Here is a 12372-nt window from a genome sequence, read left to right as displayed (position 1 = left end):
ATTGTCCCCAAGCTAACGCCAATTTTTAGGGCCAAAACAGCATGATTTAGAAAATTGTCCCCTACTCACTGACCGGCCTAGAGGAAAAGACGGAAGGTTCAGACGGTTCAGACGCCAATACATGTCAAGTCTTATCCAAGCACACTCTCAGCGGAAAGGCCCCTGATTATATGAGGCAACGGGAGGCAACCCATTGCTCGAACGGTCTCTAAGTAAGGTTTTGTAGAACTTTCCTCCCCAGGCCTGACTGCCTCCATGCAACTGACTGTCACTTGTTGGTAAACAAGATATTCGGATTCAAAGTCCTGGAACGAAACAGGCTAGGAGTGGATTGGGAAATGACTAATTAAACCGAGAGTACGCGACTCTTTTCCAAACCGTAAACCACTGAATTTTCAGTGGTCTATGTCCAAACCTATCCAAACGGTCATGCTCAACCAACACCCAACGGCGATCATGGCTCCGGAACAAGTTATGACTCGCGAGCAAGTTAAGCATGAACGGATCACTCTCATGCAGTTGTGCCTATGGACACAAATCGAGGAGGAATCCATTCTGTTCCTGACCAAACGAAGGCTGTTGGCCAACACAAGTCAGTGCACTGCTTGTGATCGAAAACGTGAAATAAGGGCCCACACCCGCTCCGTGGACCGATACCACTGGAAATGCTCATTGTGCCGCTCCTGCCGATCCCTACGCAACGGAAGCTTCTTTTGTAACTCCAGATTGGACCTGCACCATTTGGTGATGTTCACTTATTGTTGGGCCCGAAATATGCCCGACAAAGATGTTTTGTGGGAGTGCGGGCTCTTATCCGAGGGGGCATTCTCTGAAAGGGGGAGGGCTTACATAATGATGTTTGTCAGGTAAAGAGCGCGGTTACGATTTTCCATTGACGCTCGGGCACTCATTGATTGGTTCTTGATCTTGGGGACGAAAAGCCAGCCCTTTCAGTGGTTGGTTTATTGGTTGGTACCACTCAAACACAGGCGTGTATACTGAGTATTGGCAAAAAATTGAAAAGAAAAAAAAAACGAGGTAAAGAAATAAAATTGGTGTAAGATGAATGTAAGAAAGCAAAAGTAGGCAAAAGTAAATTTTGAATTTGCTAAAGCATCAACCTAGATTGGGCGTTTGGGGGCCAGCCAGGTTTTTCAGTATTTTAACCTAACGTAAGTAAAAACTGGGATTTTTTTTCAACGATTTGGGAGAAAAACATATTTCCAATAGATTTGCCGACAAATTTGGCTGTCCTGAGAAAAGATAGAAATTGGAAATGTAATGTGGTTTGGTCGCCTGTTGAGTGAGAGAAAATCCTTCTTTTGAAATCCGGTAGAACAGAGACGGTCATTTAAAGGGGTTATTTGTACCCTTCATCAAGAGTTAGGCCATCTCCTTTTTCATTTTTTCTCTTATTTTCAGTTTTCTTGACATTTTTTCACTTTCTGTTGCACTGTTTGTTACTTTTCGTTGGCTTTTATTTGAGCTGACCTTATGATTTGAAGATTAAAGAACCATATATCTGCTTTGTTCGAAATAACGATTCAATGTACATTTAAAAAGATAAAAGAGGTAGTCATGAGTGGTTCAAAACGAACTCAAAGTTGTATATTCTACTGATTAACATGTTGACAATTAGTATGAGTAACGGTAGAACGCAATTGGGGCTAATTGGCGCCAATGAGGCTACAGTGGGCAATAATGGAACCTTTTTTGTTACCAAATGAGTAGTAAGTCATGAAAACGCATATTGAACCAATTTTTGACCAATAAAACCACCACCATACTTCAATTAGTGAACAAATGACAATACATTTATTACCTTGTTTTGGCCGAGAATTGTACGTGCCAAATCAATCATTTTAACGAAAATCATACCTTCTTTTTACCCTTAGTTATGTGATATGTAATAATAACTTTCAGTTTGGGTATTGATCTTGCCCTGTTCGTTCTCTCTTTTGTCAGGTTGACAAACGTGATGCCTGTCTCCTTGCAGAAATATCTTTTGGAGAACCAAGAACAAATCGGAGGAATACACATCAAAGAGAATGATGAGATCGTACCTGAGGAAGCGGATATCACTGAAAGCGTTATCGCCCAATCTAAGTATGGCAAATGCATCTTCCGTGGCATCGAGAGGAGGACGGGGGCATGCTTCATGATTGAACTGCCGGATAGAACCCCTGAGACTTCAGTGAAGACCATAGTGGATCACATTCATCCCGGTTCTCACATCTACTCCAATTATTGCCAAAGGTATGCCCACATCAATGAAATCGATGGCGGCGTGTACAGCCACAACGTGCTCGAGAGCAAGCGACATTTCATAGATCCTATGGACAAACGCATCCACAAGGGAACCCTGGAAAGAACGGAGGTGGTCAAAAACAGGAACTCAAAAAACCCAGTGGGAAAATTGGACCAACGGTCACCCCTGAACTTGGCCGAGTACTTGTGGCGAGGAGTGCATTCTCAGTATGCCCAACTGGATCTATTTTGTGTCATGTTGGCTTGCATTGGCGATCAGTATCCCTTCCGTGAAGATCCAGTTTCTTTTTGTTTTGTCAATGTTTAGTGAGACAAGGCCAAAGTTAATTCGTACAAATTGAATGAGTTCAATGACCATTGCGACTTTCACTTAACTAAATGACTTTCCCAACTCTCGTTGATATCTTTTTATTTTTCACATGTTCATCTGTTTCGGACGGGTCAGTCTTGGTTTCAAATGTACAATGAAAATGCGGGAAATTGTCCTTCACTCTTTGCGAAATCTATTGTTATGACAAGCGCTGGATTGGTCCTTTATGTAGAACAATTCTGGAACACTTGTATGTTTTTAAAGACTGGGCAAAATTACATTACTTTCACGCCTCCCCTAATTTCAAATTAAATTGCACGTCAGGTTGAGAGAAATTAATAATAGATGATGAAAAAAAAAATATGAATGCAGATTGCTGCTCGCAAGATATATTTGGTAGTATGGGACAGCGAAAGTCAAGGTACGCGAAGAAACATAATCGGTCAATTTGAAGTATGTACAAACAAAGGGAGTGACAATCTTCTGGCAAAAAGGGGTTATCATTCGTACTCTATTAGTGCTTCTTTTTCTGTCGCTTTCGCCCTCGATTAGGTAAAGCGTCCCAAGCATCTTCGGGCATGGTTCCTTGGTTGGGTTTCCCGTTCCACACAGCATAGGGCACCACCAAATCGGCTTCCAATTTGGGCAAGCTCTCTTGCAAGAGATTGATCAAGTGAGAGTTATTGGGATCTTCCGAAGGAATGAATCCGTATTCTTCCATGACACTCTTCATGTCGGCCAAACAGAGGGTGGTCCTCCGGTAAGGATCCTGCTCGATCCTTTGGTTGAGACTTTTAATGACTTTCTGGCAGAATCTCTCCGAGATCTCCATAAGGATGGGCATGCATTTGCTGGTGACTTTTTGCTTGGAAAACCGCTCAAACTGAAATTTCACGTCTTTGCGATTGAACAGCTGTTGGGGATCGGGCTTGAAGGCTCGTTTCTTGGCCGTGGAACGTTTCGGTGGGGGCGTGGCAGGGCGTTTGAACAACTCTTTCACCGACTCGGTAGGATCCAAATTGTTCAAGACATGGCTGACCAAGGTCCGATCAGCCAGTTTCTCGCCCAACAACACCTTCACCGCGTGCAAGATCTCCCGATTCTCATGGTCGTCACTAGCTTCGAGAACAACTTTCACGCTTGAGTCTTGTCCCAGTGGCTCTGGATTCTCGGGTCCAAAAGAGCCGCCGGCTAGGGCCTCAACAAACTGGCCCGACCTATCCAATCCGGACTGGGCCCGCAACAATTTCGGGGTGAAAGCGGATTTTCGAGCTGAACGGGTCATTCGACGGGCTTCGGACTGACTTAAGTCTCGCAGTGATTCCTGGCTGTTATCCTCCACGCCCGTGGACGGAGAAGGAGCCTGGGCCACGATCTCGGCAAACTGATTGATCTGGGTGGCCATGGGCGCTAGTCGATTCCGTATTGGACGCACTTGACTCGTTCCTTCAGCCACGTCCAGGGAATCGAGCTCACTCGATGAGGAGGCTAGGGCGGACACGTCTGGCCGGGCCATCATACGGGTGGAGGTCAGGACATTGGGCGTGGAGGCGGCTAGCATGCCTTCGCCCACGATGGCCGAAGGTAGTTCGTCTTCCTCGTCGTCCTCATTGGGCGACCCAGGGGCGTCCGGGGTTTTCGGTTCTTGCGATGCCACCACCGCGGCAAACCGCCGCTCTTCTACTGGTACTTCTCGCCGGCGACGGCCTCGAATGGGTCGAACTGCCGTGGCAGCCGTGGTTTCATCAACGGTCAGCTCCAAAGATAACTCGGTGGATTGCGATCGGACGGCTCCTCGGAAATCCGGGGCATTCGCCCGAGCGGCTGGAGATCTCCGTGCCCGCAGTGCCGGACGCGGGGCAGTTCGTTCAAAATCTGATAAAGAGCCCTGCTCGGCCGGTGAGGGCGGTTCGGCCAGGTCTGGTAGCGACGCCTCGGACATCGGATCGGTTCGGTTTTGAGACGTCCGACGGATTTGCGGGTTGAAACGGGTGGGCTTTCGGGATGCCGCGCGCTTGGTGCGGACGGGCCGCACATTTTCATGACTTGAGTCGGAAAAGGAGGCCAACAAAGGGGAAGAGGGCGCGTCATTTGCGGGTCCACGGCTGCTTCGGCGGCTACGGCGAGCCGGACTGGACTGGATTAGCCGGGCGGGAATCGAGGACCGGGACCAGCGCCGCTTTTTCGATGGAGGTGTTTGCGGCAGGGGTGTGGGCGGCACAGGGGCAGGGGCGTCGGGTGCGTTTCGGTGGAGGATCAGATTGCCCAACACGGTTCTGGGCGTTTCCCGGGCCACCATGTCATGGTATTCTCGGAGGATTTGATGTTTCTTGAGGCCACTGGTGATGGGCGTGTCTTCGAGGGGCTCGGAAGTGGGCATGGTGGATGGAAAAGGTTAACACGGGCCAACTACGGGTCTTCACACCCAATGGACGGGCTTTGTTTTTTCACGGGCCAAAATTGAACGGAGCCCCACCAAAGCCAGGGTTGCCAATCAATGAGTCACAAATAGGCCTCCTTGGACTAAGTTTTTCTGATGGCTCCATTTTCGGTGTACCTAATGATCCATGCACCCTCTCAGCCCCAAGGTAAGTCGGTTCCAAATTTGAGTGAGGTATAGTTAGTTAGATGGTATCATCGAATAGTTTGATCGAGCCAACCAAGGGCTTTGGCTTCGGCTTTTTGGTACCAAAGAGGCAAAACTGGCCGCCCTGCTCAATGGCGGGTGGTCCCATCAAGATTCATTCGTTTTTGAGCGCTTGTCAAACGAACTAACTTCTAACAAATCGCGAATTACTGAAATGGCAAGATCCTGAAATGAGAGTTCTAAAGCATCTGTACTGAAATGCAACCACAAACTGAAGTGCTGGATTAAAGCAGCGCTTGGCCACTATCCAGTTCTGGTCGTTATCCCAAAAGTGTGAGGGACTTCACTTCAGCTGAAATTGGAGATTGAATATATGTAAATCCATGGTGGACAAAAATCCTTATTTAAATAATCAAACTACACGCCTTTGATTATTTGAAGCCGAGATCCCATTCTCAGTTGGGCTCGAATGCAGGGGTCCTATCCCTGGGTTGTATAACCTTACGTGGCCTACCCCACGGACTTCTAGAAATATGGACTGCGAACGAGCTTCCCGGCAAATCGGCCTGCTCTTGATCATAGACACTCTGAGCCACTTTTCGAATAAATGTAATAAAATAAGAAACGTAGATCTCTTCAATTAACGGTAGGTCAATTTCGTATCATTTACCTGCAAAGTCGATCGTTTCAAAGNNTTCAAAGTTATGTTGTCCAAAGCTTAGCTAGCTGACCCAGAGCAAGCCGAAAATTCAAATTTTATGTAGTGTTTACTACACAACTTTGAACATGTCTCCTGAGTTCCTTAAGCATAGGTTTGGGCTCCAACTTGGCTGATTTGAAGTGCTTATTTGGAATAAGATGAGCGACTTAGGAGATAGGATATTTTTACTTCTGTTTGCAGTCCATACCTCTAGAAGTCCGTGCCTACCCCTACGCATCGTATTATCTGTTGCAAGGGCTCGGCTGCCGAAGTCTTACAAATATTCAAGCTTCTGTCTTCCCAATCATATCGATCCAAAATTGAAAACAAATTAAAGGGTTTCCTCACCTGGGCGTGGTTATCATTGCTCCCGATTTCTCTTTAAATGCGATTCTTGCATGCAAAGTCACTTTGAACACAGTTATTGTTGCATTTCATTTCTAAGCCAACTCGAAGCTAAACTACAGATTTTTTTGCTGATCTGACGTCACTCATACTTTTGACGTGGGGAACACGTACATATAACTTTTGTTCAAAACCCTATCAAAATGGCAATAATCCATTTTGTCAGGGAATGCAAATCTGTAAAGAAGGACCACGTACTCACTGAACAAATTTATGGTTAACAACAAAAACTAAAGCCAATCTCATAGAAAAGAAAAAGTTCAACACTTTATTTCGAAATGTGCTTTTCAATTATGGCTTAAGCCACAAACGAAATCCAATCACATTTTGTTGCCCGATTCTGCGCCGTCTTTATCCACTTTCACGTAGAGCGAGGCCTTCTCGCCAAAAGCCAAAGTGCCAGCAAACGGGACATGATATTTTGAATGCTCCTTCTCCACCTTATTGGTCCAAATATCCAACAGAGACTTGCCCCCTCGGAACATGGATTTGATCTTCTTACTCGGGGGTGGACCCGCGGGCGTCGAGGCCGAATTGGGCGACATGGGACTCTCCGTGGTGGCCCTCAACACGCCATCACTGGACATGTTGAAATCCGACCGCTCTCGCTCCGTCATCGCTTGATAGCGCTCAATTTCGGCTAACGCCACTTCCACCTCGACCTGGTCGTCTTTATTGCCGGTGGTCCCTTGGGCGTGATCCATGATTGGCTTGTTCCGACATTCGAGCAGACAATTCAAGACGTTGTTGTGGCGCTCAGTTCGAGCATGGCTGAGAAGGAACTTTTCCAGCTCGGTGAACATCATTTTGTACTGCTCGTCTTTCTTCAAGGTTTTGACCTTGCCGTGCACTGAGGTGACCGTGGGCACGGGCAGAGGATCGGCCTTGTTCTCCATGGATATCAGGGTGTAAATGGCCTTGCGACACTCGGCCTCGTCCTCGTCGGTGAGCTCCTCTTGGACGATAATCCTTTGCATGGGCTCAAGAACGGCCATGTTGAAGATGGTGGTTGAACTGATGGTCAGCGGACACACTTGGACGAACCGGGAGAGGCGGGCGCGGGACTTCTCGACGGCTTGCAAATTGTTGCCTGGCCAAGGCGCCACCCGATTAGCCTTCATGATCTCGCACAAGTCGGGTATTCGATAATCCGTGACACGTCCACCCGGACCTTCTGAGATCGAAGGGGGATCTTCCAAGATCGAGCGACTGATTGAGAGGGTGTGAATGAAAATCTCTCCGCCATGCGAGGTGAGCATGTGCGAAAGCGTCTTGGACCCACTCTTCTTGGGCATCTCTAGCATCACACTCCGACCTGGGAAAATATACCACAGGATTCATAGAAATCGTGCAGAAATGATACTGTGAGCGGTTCATTCTTACCTTTGAGTAGAAAATTGGTTAGGCACGAAGATGGCCGACTGTTGACATCGGTGGGCGTAATTCGCACGGTTTGCGTGCAGAAATGCAAATCTGCGGTCGAACCCCGCGGGGTGCACCACTTCAAGGTGACCGTCTTGTAATCGCTGCCTTCTTTCATGGCTTGAACCAATTCGGATCCATGGTGAAGGAGCTTCTCATGGACCTCGGCCTTATGGAACAGCTCCACGTCGTAATTGGCCGAAGAGGAGGCGTTCTGTTCTTCCTTCATCGGAATGCCGGTCACTATTTCAGGGAGCAAATTCAACATGAATTTATTCATCAATACTATTTGTTAATCATCATCATGGTCATGATCATCATCATATTAGCTCGTTTCTTACCAGTAGTAGAAGCCAATTGGTAGTGACAATGTGCCAGATGGAGGAGCTTCTTCACCAATGGCGGACCGGCTTCCACCGTATGCACTTGATAGCTGAAAATGGGCGACTCCTCAATGGGCACTGAACACTGGGTGACAAGGCAATCCATGTGATTGGGATAGCAATGGACCACCTCCAAGGTGACCTCGTTGATGGGCACCAAAGTATCTGAGCCGGCCGCCTTTTGATTGAGGGCCGACAACTCCTCCTTGAAGGACGCCACCAATTGATTGAGCTTCTTGTCGTCGTGCATGTGCGTGATACACACGATTCGACCTCGATTAACGAGCTTGGGACCTCCATCCTCCACATGTTTGATCTGAACTCGTTTTTGCGTGTCTGTAAGCTCGGTCAAGGACTCGATGGCCTTGAATAGAGCCCTTAACAGACTGTAGCTCTTATTGGATGCGGCTTTCTTCTTCGATTCGGATTCGGGTCGTCCGCACGAGGCGAACCCGTTGGCAATGGCTCGCGAGTTTTGATCACCGCTGTCCCACGAATTGATCACTTTACCCTCTTGGTTACCCACGATGAACTGGATGAGCTTGTTGGTCGGAAAGATGTCCCAAACAATCCGGCAATACTCCATAACAGCCTCGGTGGCGCACGTCCACATGGTTTTGGTCACGGGCGGAGCGGGGATGTAGCCCGCATTAGGGGTGCGGGCCTTGTGAAAGTCGAACTCGATTTGATCACAAGCCATGGAGAAATTCGGATGGTGATCCATCACGAAGATGGTCTTGTGATTCATGGGAAATGCCATTTTGATACGATTGCCCCAATACTAGTCCAGAAGTCTCAGCCAATTCTTGATATAGGGAAGGCCCTGATCTTCGTAAGCACTGTAAGTCACTTCTTGGAAGTCGATCGTCTGATACCACGCGAATAAATAGGTCAATCGAAGAATATTGCGCACTCTCCGTAGATGAACGTTCAAATCCTTGGTCACCAAGTCAATCTTTGAGTACACAATGAGAACACGGGTGGATTCCTTTAAGGCACCAAAATGGTTCAGGCACTCCAAGAGATGAACACCAATCCGAGCAATAACGCTCAAGTCACTCACATCAATCACAAAGATGAGATCCCGAATATCCGGACCAAAGTAGGCCAACCAATTCTGGCACAATTGTCCACCAAGTTCCTTGACCACTACCCTCGGTTCGGTTTGACTTTGGTTCTTTCGGCTTTGATGACGAGCCCTCAACACGTTAAAGTCCACGTTGAAGTGATTCACGCCCACCGTGGATTGGGTTTTGGTGGTCTTGGGACTCGGATATTCGTCTCGGTCGGAAGTGGAAAGTTTGAGACACAAGAGCGTTTTTCCTGCCTGCTCTGCTCCAACCACAAACACCACCATGACCCGGATTCAATCAATCTCAAGTCGGACGGTGGTCCTCTTTTCAGGTTCGAGCCATGAGACCTTGGACAATTTGACCGAATTTCTGCGATTCAATGGGCTCACCCGGAGTGTAGAACGGATTGGAGAGCAATTGCGTGTAAGCCGTGTGAAGCTTGCGGAACATTTGCCGGATCTCGTTATCGCGCAAGCCCACATTTGACGCATCCACAATGATAATGAACTTGATCCGCGTATTGGTCACATAGCCAAAAACCTGGAGCAGACCAACAAACTGGGGTGAACTTTCAAATCTAGTACTGGTTTTATCTCAATAAAATTAGGTTGGGATTTCGATCGTGACAACAGCTTTCCAGCTTTTGTGTCTGGACTGAACTCAACATAAGAAGTGTACTTCATGTGAAGTAAAAGGAGAAAAACCAACGGCAGGCCAGGTTGTGAGGAGCCAAAGTAAAGACCAGGTGTTGCTCCAACCTGCCATATAGACGTGAATTGGATATGTCACAAGCTTCAATTTATTGGCTTGACAAGGTAAAAGAAAGGTTTAATCATATTAAACTACAAGAGTACCCTTTTCATGCATTTTGTAACCCATTTTGCACCCGAGTATTGAGTATTTAGTTCGATCTTGGCAGCAGGTTGGTTTAAGCCAAATCCCGCGGCCGTCTCTCATTGTTTTACTGCTATTCCTTCACTTCACAAGTTCTATGCATATAAGCGCCCAATTTAGCGCAGTCTGGCGTATTAGGTCAACATGCGTTATTGGGCATTAATGCGTTAGATTCCAATTTTCGAGTGAAATATGAACGACTTGAGGTAGGGTTCAGATATCGAAAGTGTATTACAAGTCTGATTCATTCCAGCGCTATTGTTGTATGTTCTATATTGATCGAGCACCGTCCCTCCCCTCAAGTTGCCCAAAGCAGACAAATCACGGGTCAGTAATACAAATCTATAGCCCAGAGGCAAGTTGGAATGCATGGATCGAGCTACGCATAACTGAGCGTTAGTTAGAGCGGTTAAAATGCGGTCTCCCCGCCCCTGGAGCCAACCCCAGGTAGTGGCTACCTTTTGCTTCTCCGTGGCAAAGAGTACGCCCAAGTAGAGTTCGCGGGTCTGTTGCTCGATGACCTTCTTATTGGCCACTGCGTGTAAGGTCAAGCTCGAACTGGTCTTCTCTTCAATCACGTCCAGCGAAGTGTGCAAGGCGTATTGGTCGGCCAATTGGCGCTCGCTATCGCTCGAGCGCACGAACAACGGCGAGTTACTCCAAGACAACACGCCCACACAACTGGCCATCACGGATCAAGCCACACACGCCCACCTCATGATCAAGGTTCAAGCAATTGGGATGGATGAACCAGACCACCCGATGAAACCACCCAACTAAACAATCTGAAATGGGGGCCAGGGTGACGGTGGGACCCTGACCAAATAAAGTAAGGGCGATACTATGTTTAATTTAGGTTTCGGTCGACGTCCTTACCTGACTTAGTTTGGGAGTGCTATGCTATGTTGTGGTAACAACCTTGATTTTGATGGTCTTCTTAGATATTGGTGCTGAGCGCAGTAATCGTTCGGTCACTTTTTCATTTGGATGTAGAAGGCGTCATAGGGTTAAATCGGTTAAGCCCTTGGTGCTTCCCAGCTCACTATTTTCAGATGGTTAAGAAAATTTGGTCTGGTATGGCCAGATTACGGTTACCTAATACCTAGGAAGTGGAAATGAAATTACAATAATTCGTTACCGTTATAATTCGTTATGGAACTCTAATCCCATTTTTTACAACAAATTTTGTAATTCCACCATTTTGAAATGTTGTAATTGTAACAACTCCAAAAACCTATTTTCACGCTCCACACCTCGCTCCAGAGTGGCAGTTAATATTTCGTTTCTCTCTCAGGAACTGAGGGAACTTTCATAACTTTCTATTATTTGGTATTTTTATGCATCCATAAGAAAGAAGCTTAGGCCTGAAAATTGTGCTTAATTTTAACGACAATGAACGTATTTGTGGTTTCAAATTTTGTTATATTTTCTCTGTTTTACCATTCATATCTCCTCATTCACATTCCGTTGAACTAAAAGATCCAACTCAGAGGGAAATTTTCCTATGGCTTGAGTAGATTGCACCAAATATCTCAACTCTTCCCGTATTCATCCATGACTTAAAGCGCAAGTTTGTTACAGGGAAGTTTTATAATCTCGAGAATTTCCAATATTGTTTTCATTTCATTTAAATTCAACAACAAAAAAAGCAAGATTCATTTTGTAACATAATCTAATATATGAAACCTTAATTTTGTCCGGATTTGAAATCCCCACTCTGAATATATCAATTTTGACACTTTAAATGTGCCTTTTGCCTTTCAAGTTTCAAATTTCAAAATGGCATGAGGCATGTTTTCCCCGTTGGATTGATGGTGTTAAAGTAGTGTAAATTTAGAAATTTAGAATATTCCTATTGTGCTTTTCCATTGGTTTAGCCAAACAAACATGACCAAGAATGGAAGCAATGCAGTGCTATCCAAATAAGGATTATCAGTGCTCTGTAGCATAATATGTTGCCAGAAACCTTCAAATTTTGGGACTGTTGGAATAAAAAAGTTAACCATCAATTAGTAAATTATGGTCTTGATGAGGCAAAAACCCTGAAATATGGGTTATCTAAAATTTTAGTAAAAGTAATTAAAAGTGTAATTCCGTTCTTTTTTTTTAGGAGCGATTGACGCCCCGCCTAAAGCTCATCATGCCTGTAGATGCTCTAGGGTCCAGGGTCTCTAATCATGCCTAGTTCACTGTTTGAAGTCCAACTATTTCACCTCTCTCCATCGTCACCTTCACCGGACTTCTGTTCTGCCTTCCTCTCGTCAGCTGTTCTTAGCAGTATCGAACAGTGTCGTCTGATCGGACGCTCAGGCGCCAGGTTAGCGCTTTTT

The 12372-nt window shown here is 46.3% G+C and overlaps 3 protein-coding genes across 3 annotated transcripts; all 3 read right to left on the bottom strand.

The window, feature by feature from the left end:
* Window positions 1-6512: 6512 nt before the first annotated feature.
* On the bottom strand, window positions 6513-8838 carry LOC131892992 (integrator complex subunit 13-like). The gene is made up of 3 exons (XM_059242878.1): window positions 8034-8838; window positions 7654-7935; window positions 6513-7585 (listed from the first exon to the last, which is right to left on the bottom strand). Exons 1-3 carry the CDS (start codon window positions 8833-8835, stop codon window positions 6591-6593), a joined length of 2079 nt encoding a protein of 692 aa, XP_059098861.1. The 5' UTR covers window positions 8836-8838; the 3' UTR covers window positions 6513-6590.
* An 18-nt stretch (window positions 8839-8856) lies between these two features.
* On the bottom strand, window positions 8857-9432 carry LOC131892578 (ADP-ribosylation factor-like protein 16). The gene has a single exon (XM_059242381.1). The coding sequence runs from the start codon at window positions 9430-9432 to the stop codon at window positions 8857-8859; it is 576 nt and encodes a 191-aa protein (XP_059098364.1).
* Window positions 9433-9472: 40 nt separating this feature from the next.
* LOC131892993 (trafficking protein particle complex subunit 2-like protein) lies at window positions 9473-10830 on the bottom strand. The gene is made up of 2 exons (XM_059242880.1): window positions 10501-10830; window positions 9473-9688 (listed from the first exon to the last, which is right to left on the bottom strand). Exons 1-2 carry the CDS (start codon window positions 10729-10731, stop codon window positions 9476-9478), a joined length of 444 nt encoding a protein of 147 aa, XP_059098863.1. The 5' UTR covers window positions 10732-10830; the 3' UTR covers window positions 9473-9475.
* Between the last annotated feature and the right edge of the window lie 1542 nt (window positions 10831-12372).

This window comes from Tigriopus californicus, chromosome 2 (genome assembly GCF_007210705.1).
Source record: "Tigriopus californicus strain San Diego chromosome 2, Tcal_SD_v2.1, whole genome shotgun sequence".
NCBI classification, from domain to species: domain Eukaryota; kingdom Metazoa; phylum Arthropoda; class Copepoda; order Harpacticoida; family Harpacticidae; genus Tigriopus; species Tigriopus californicus.
This window is presented reverse-complemented; position numbering and strand designations above follow the sequence as displayed.

What these genes read in the sequence shown, in the direction of transcription:
- LOC131892992 (XM_059242878.1), bottom strand. Translation starts at nt 8,835, where the DNA reads ATGGCATTTCCCATGAATCACAAGACCATCTTCGTGATGGATCACCAT. An exon ending in CCAATTGGCTTCTACTACTG is followed by an intron (nt 7,936 to 8,033) that starts GTAAGAAACGAG and finishes TCCCTGAAATAG; the next exon opens with TGACCGGCATTCCGATGAAG. An exon ending in AACCAATTTTCTACTCAAAG is followed by an intron (nt 7,586 to 7,653) that starts GTAAGAATGAAC and finishes ATATTTTCCCAG; the next exon opens with GTCGGAGTGTGATGCTAGAG.
- LOC131892993 (XM_059242880.1), bottom strand. Translation starts at nt 10,731, where the DNA reads ATGGCCAGTTGTGTGGGCGTGTTGTCTTGGAGTAACTCGCCGTTGTTC. An exon ending in TTGCCACGGAGAAGCAAAAG is followed by an intron (nt 9,689 to 10,500) that starts GTAGCCACTACC and finishes GGTCTGCTCCAG; the next exon opens with GTTTTTGGCTATGTGACCAA.
- LOC131892578 (XM_059242381.1), bottom strand. Translation starts at nt 9,432, where the DNA reads ATGGTGGTGTTTGTGGTTGGAGCAGAGCAGGCAGGAAAAACGCTCTTG.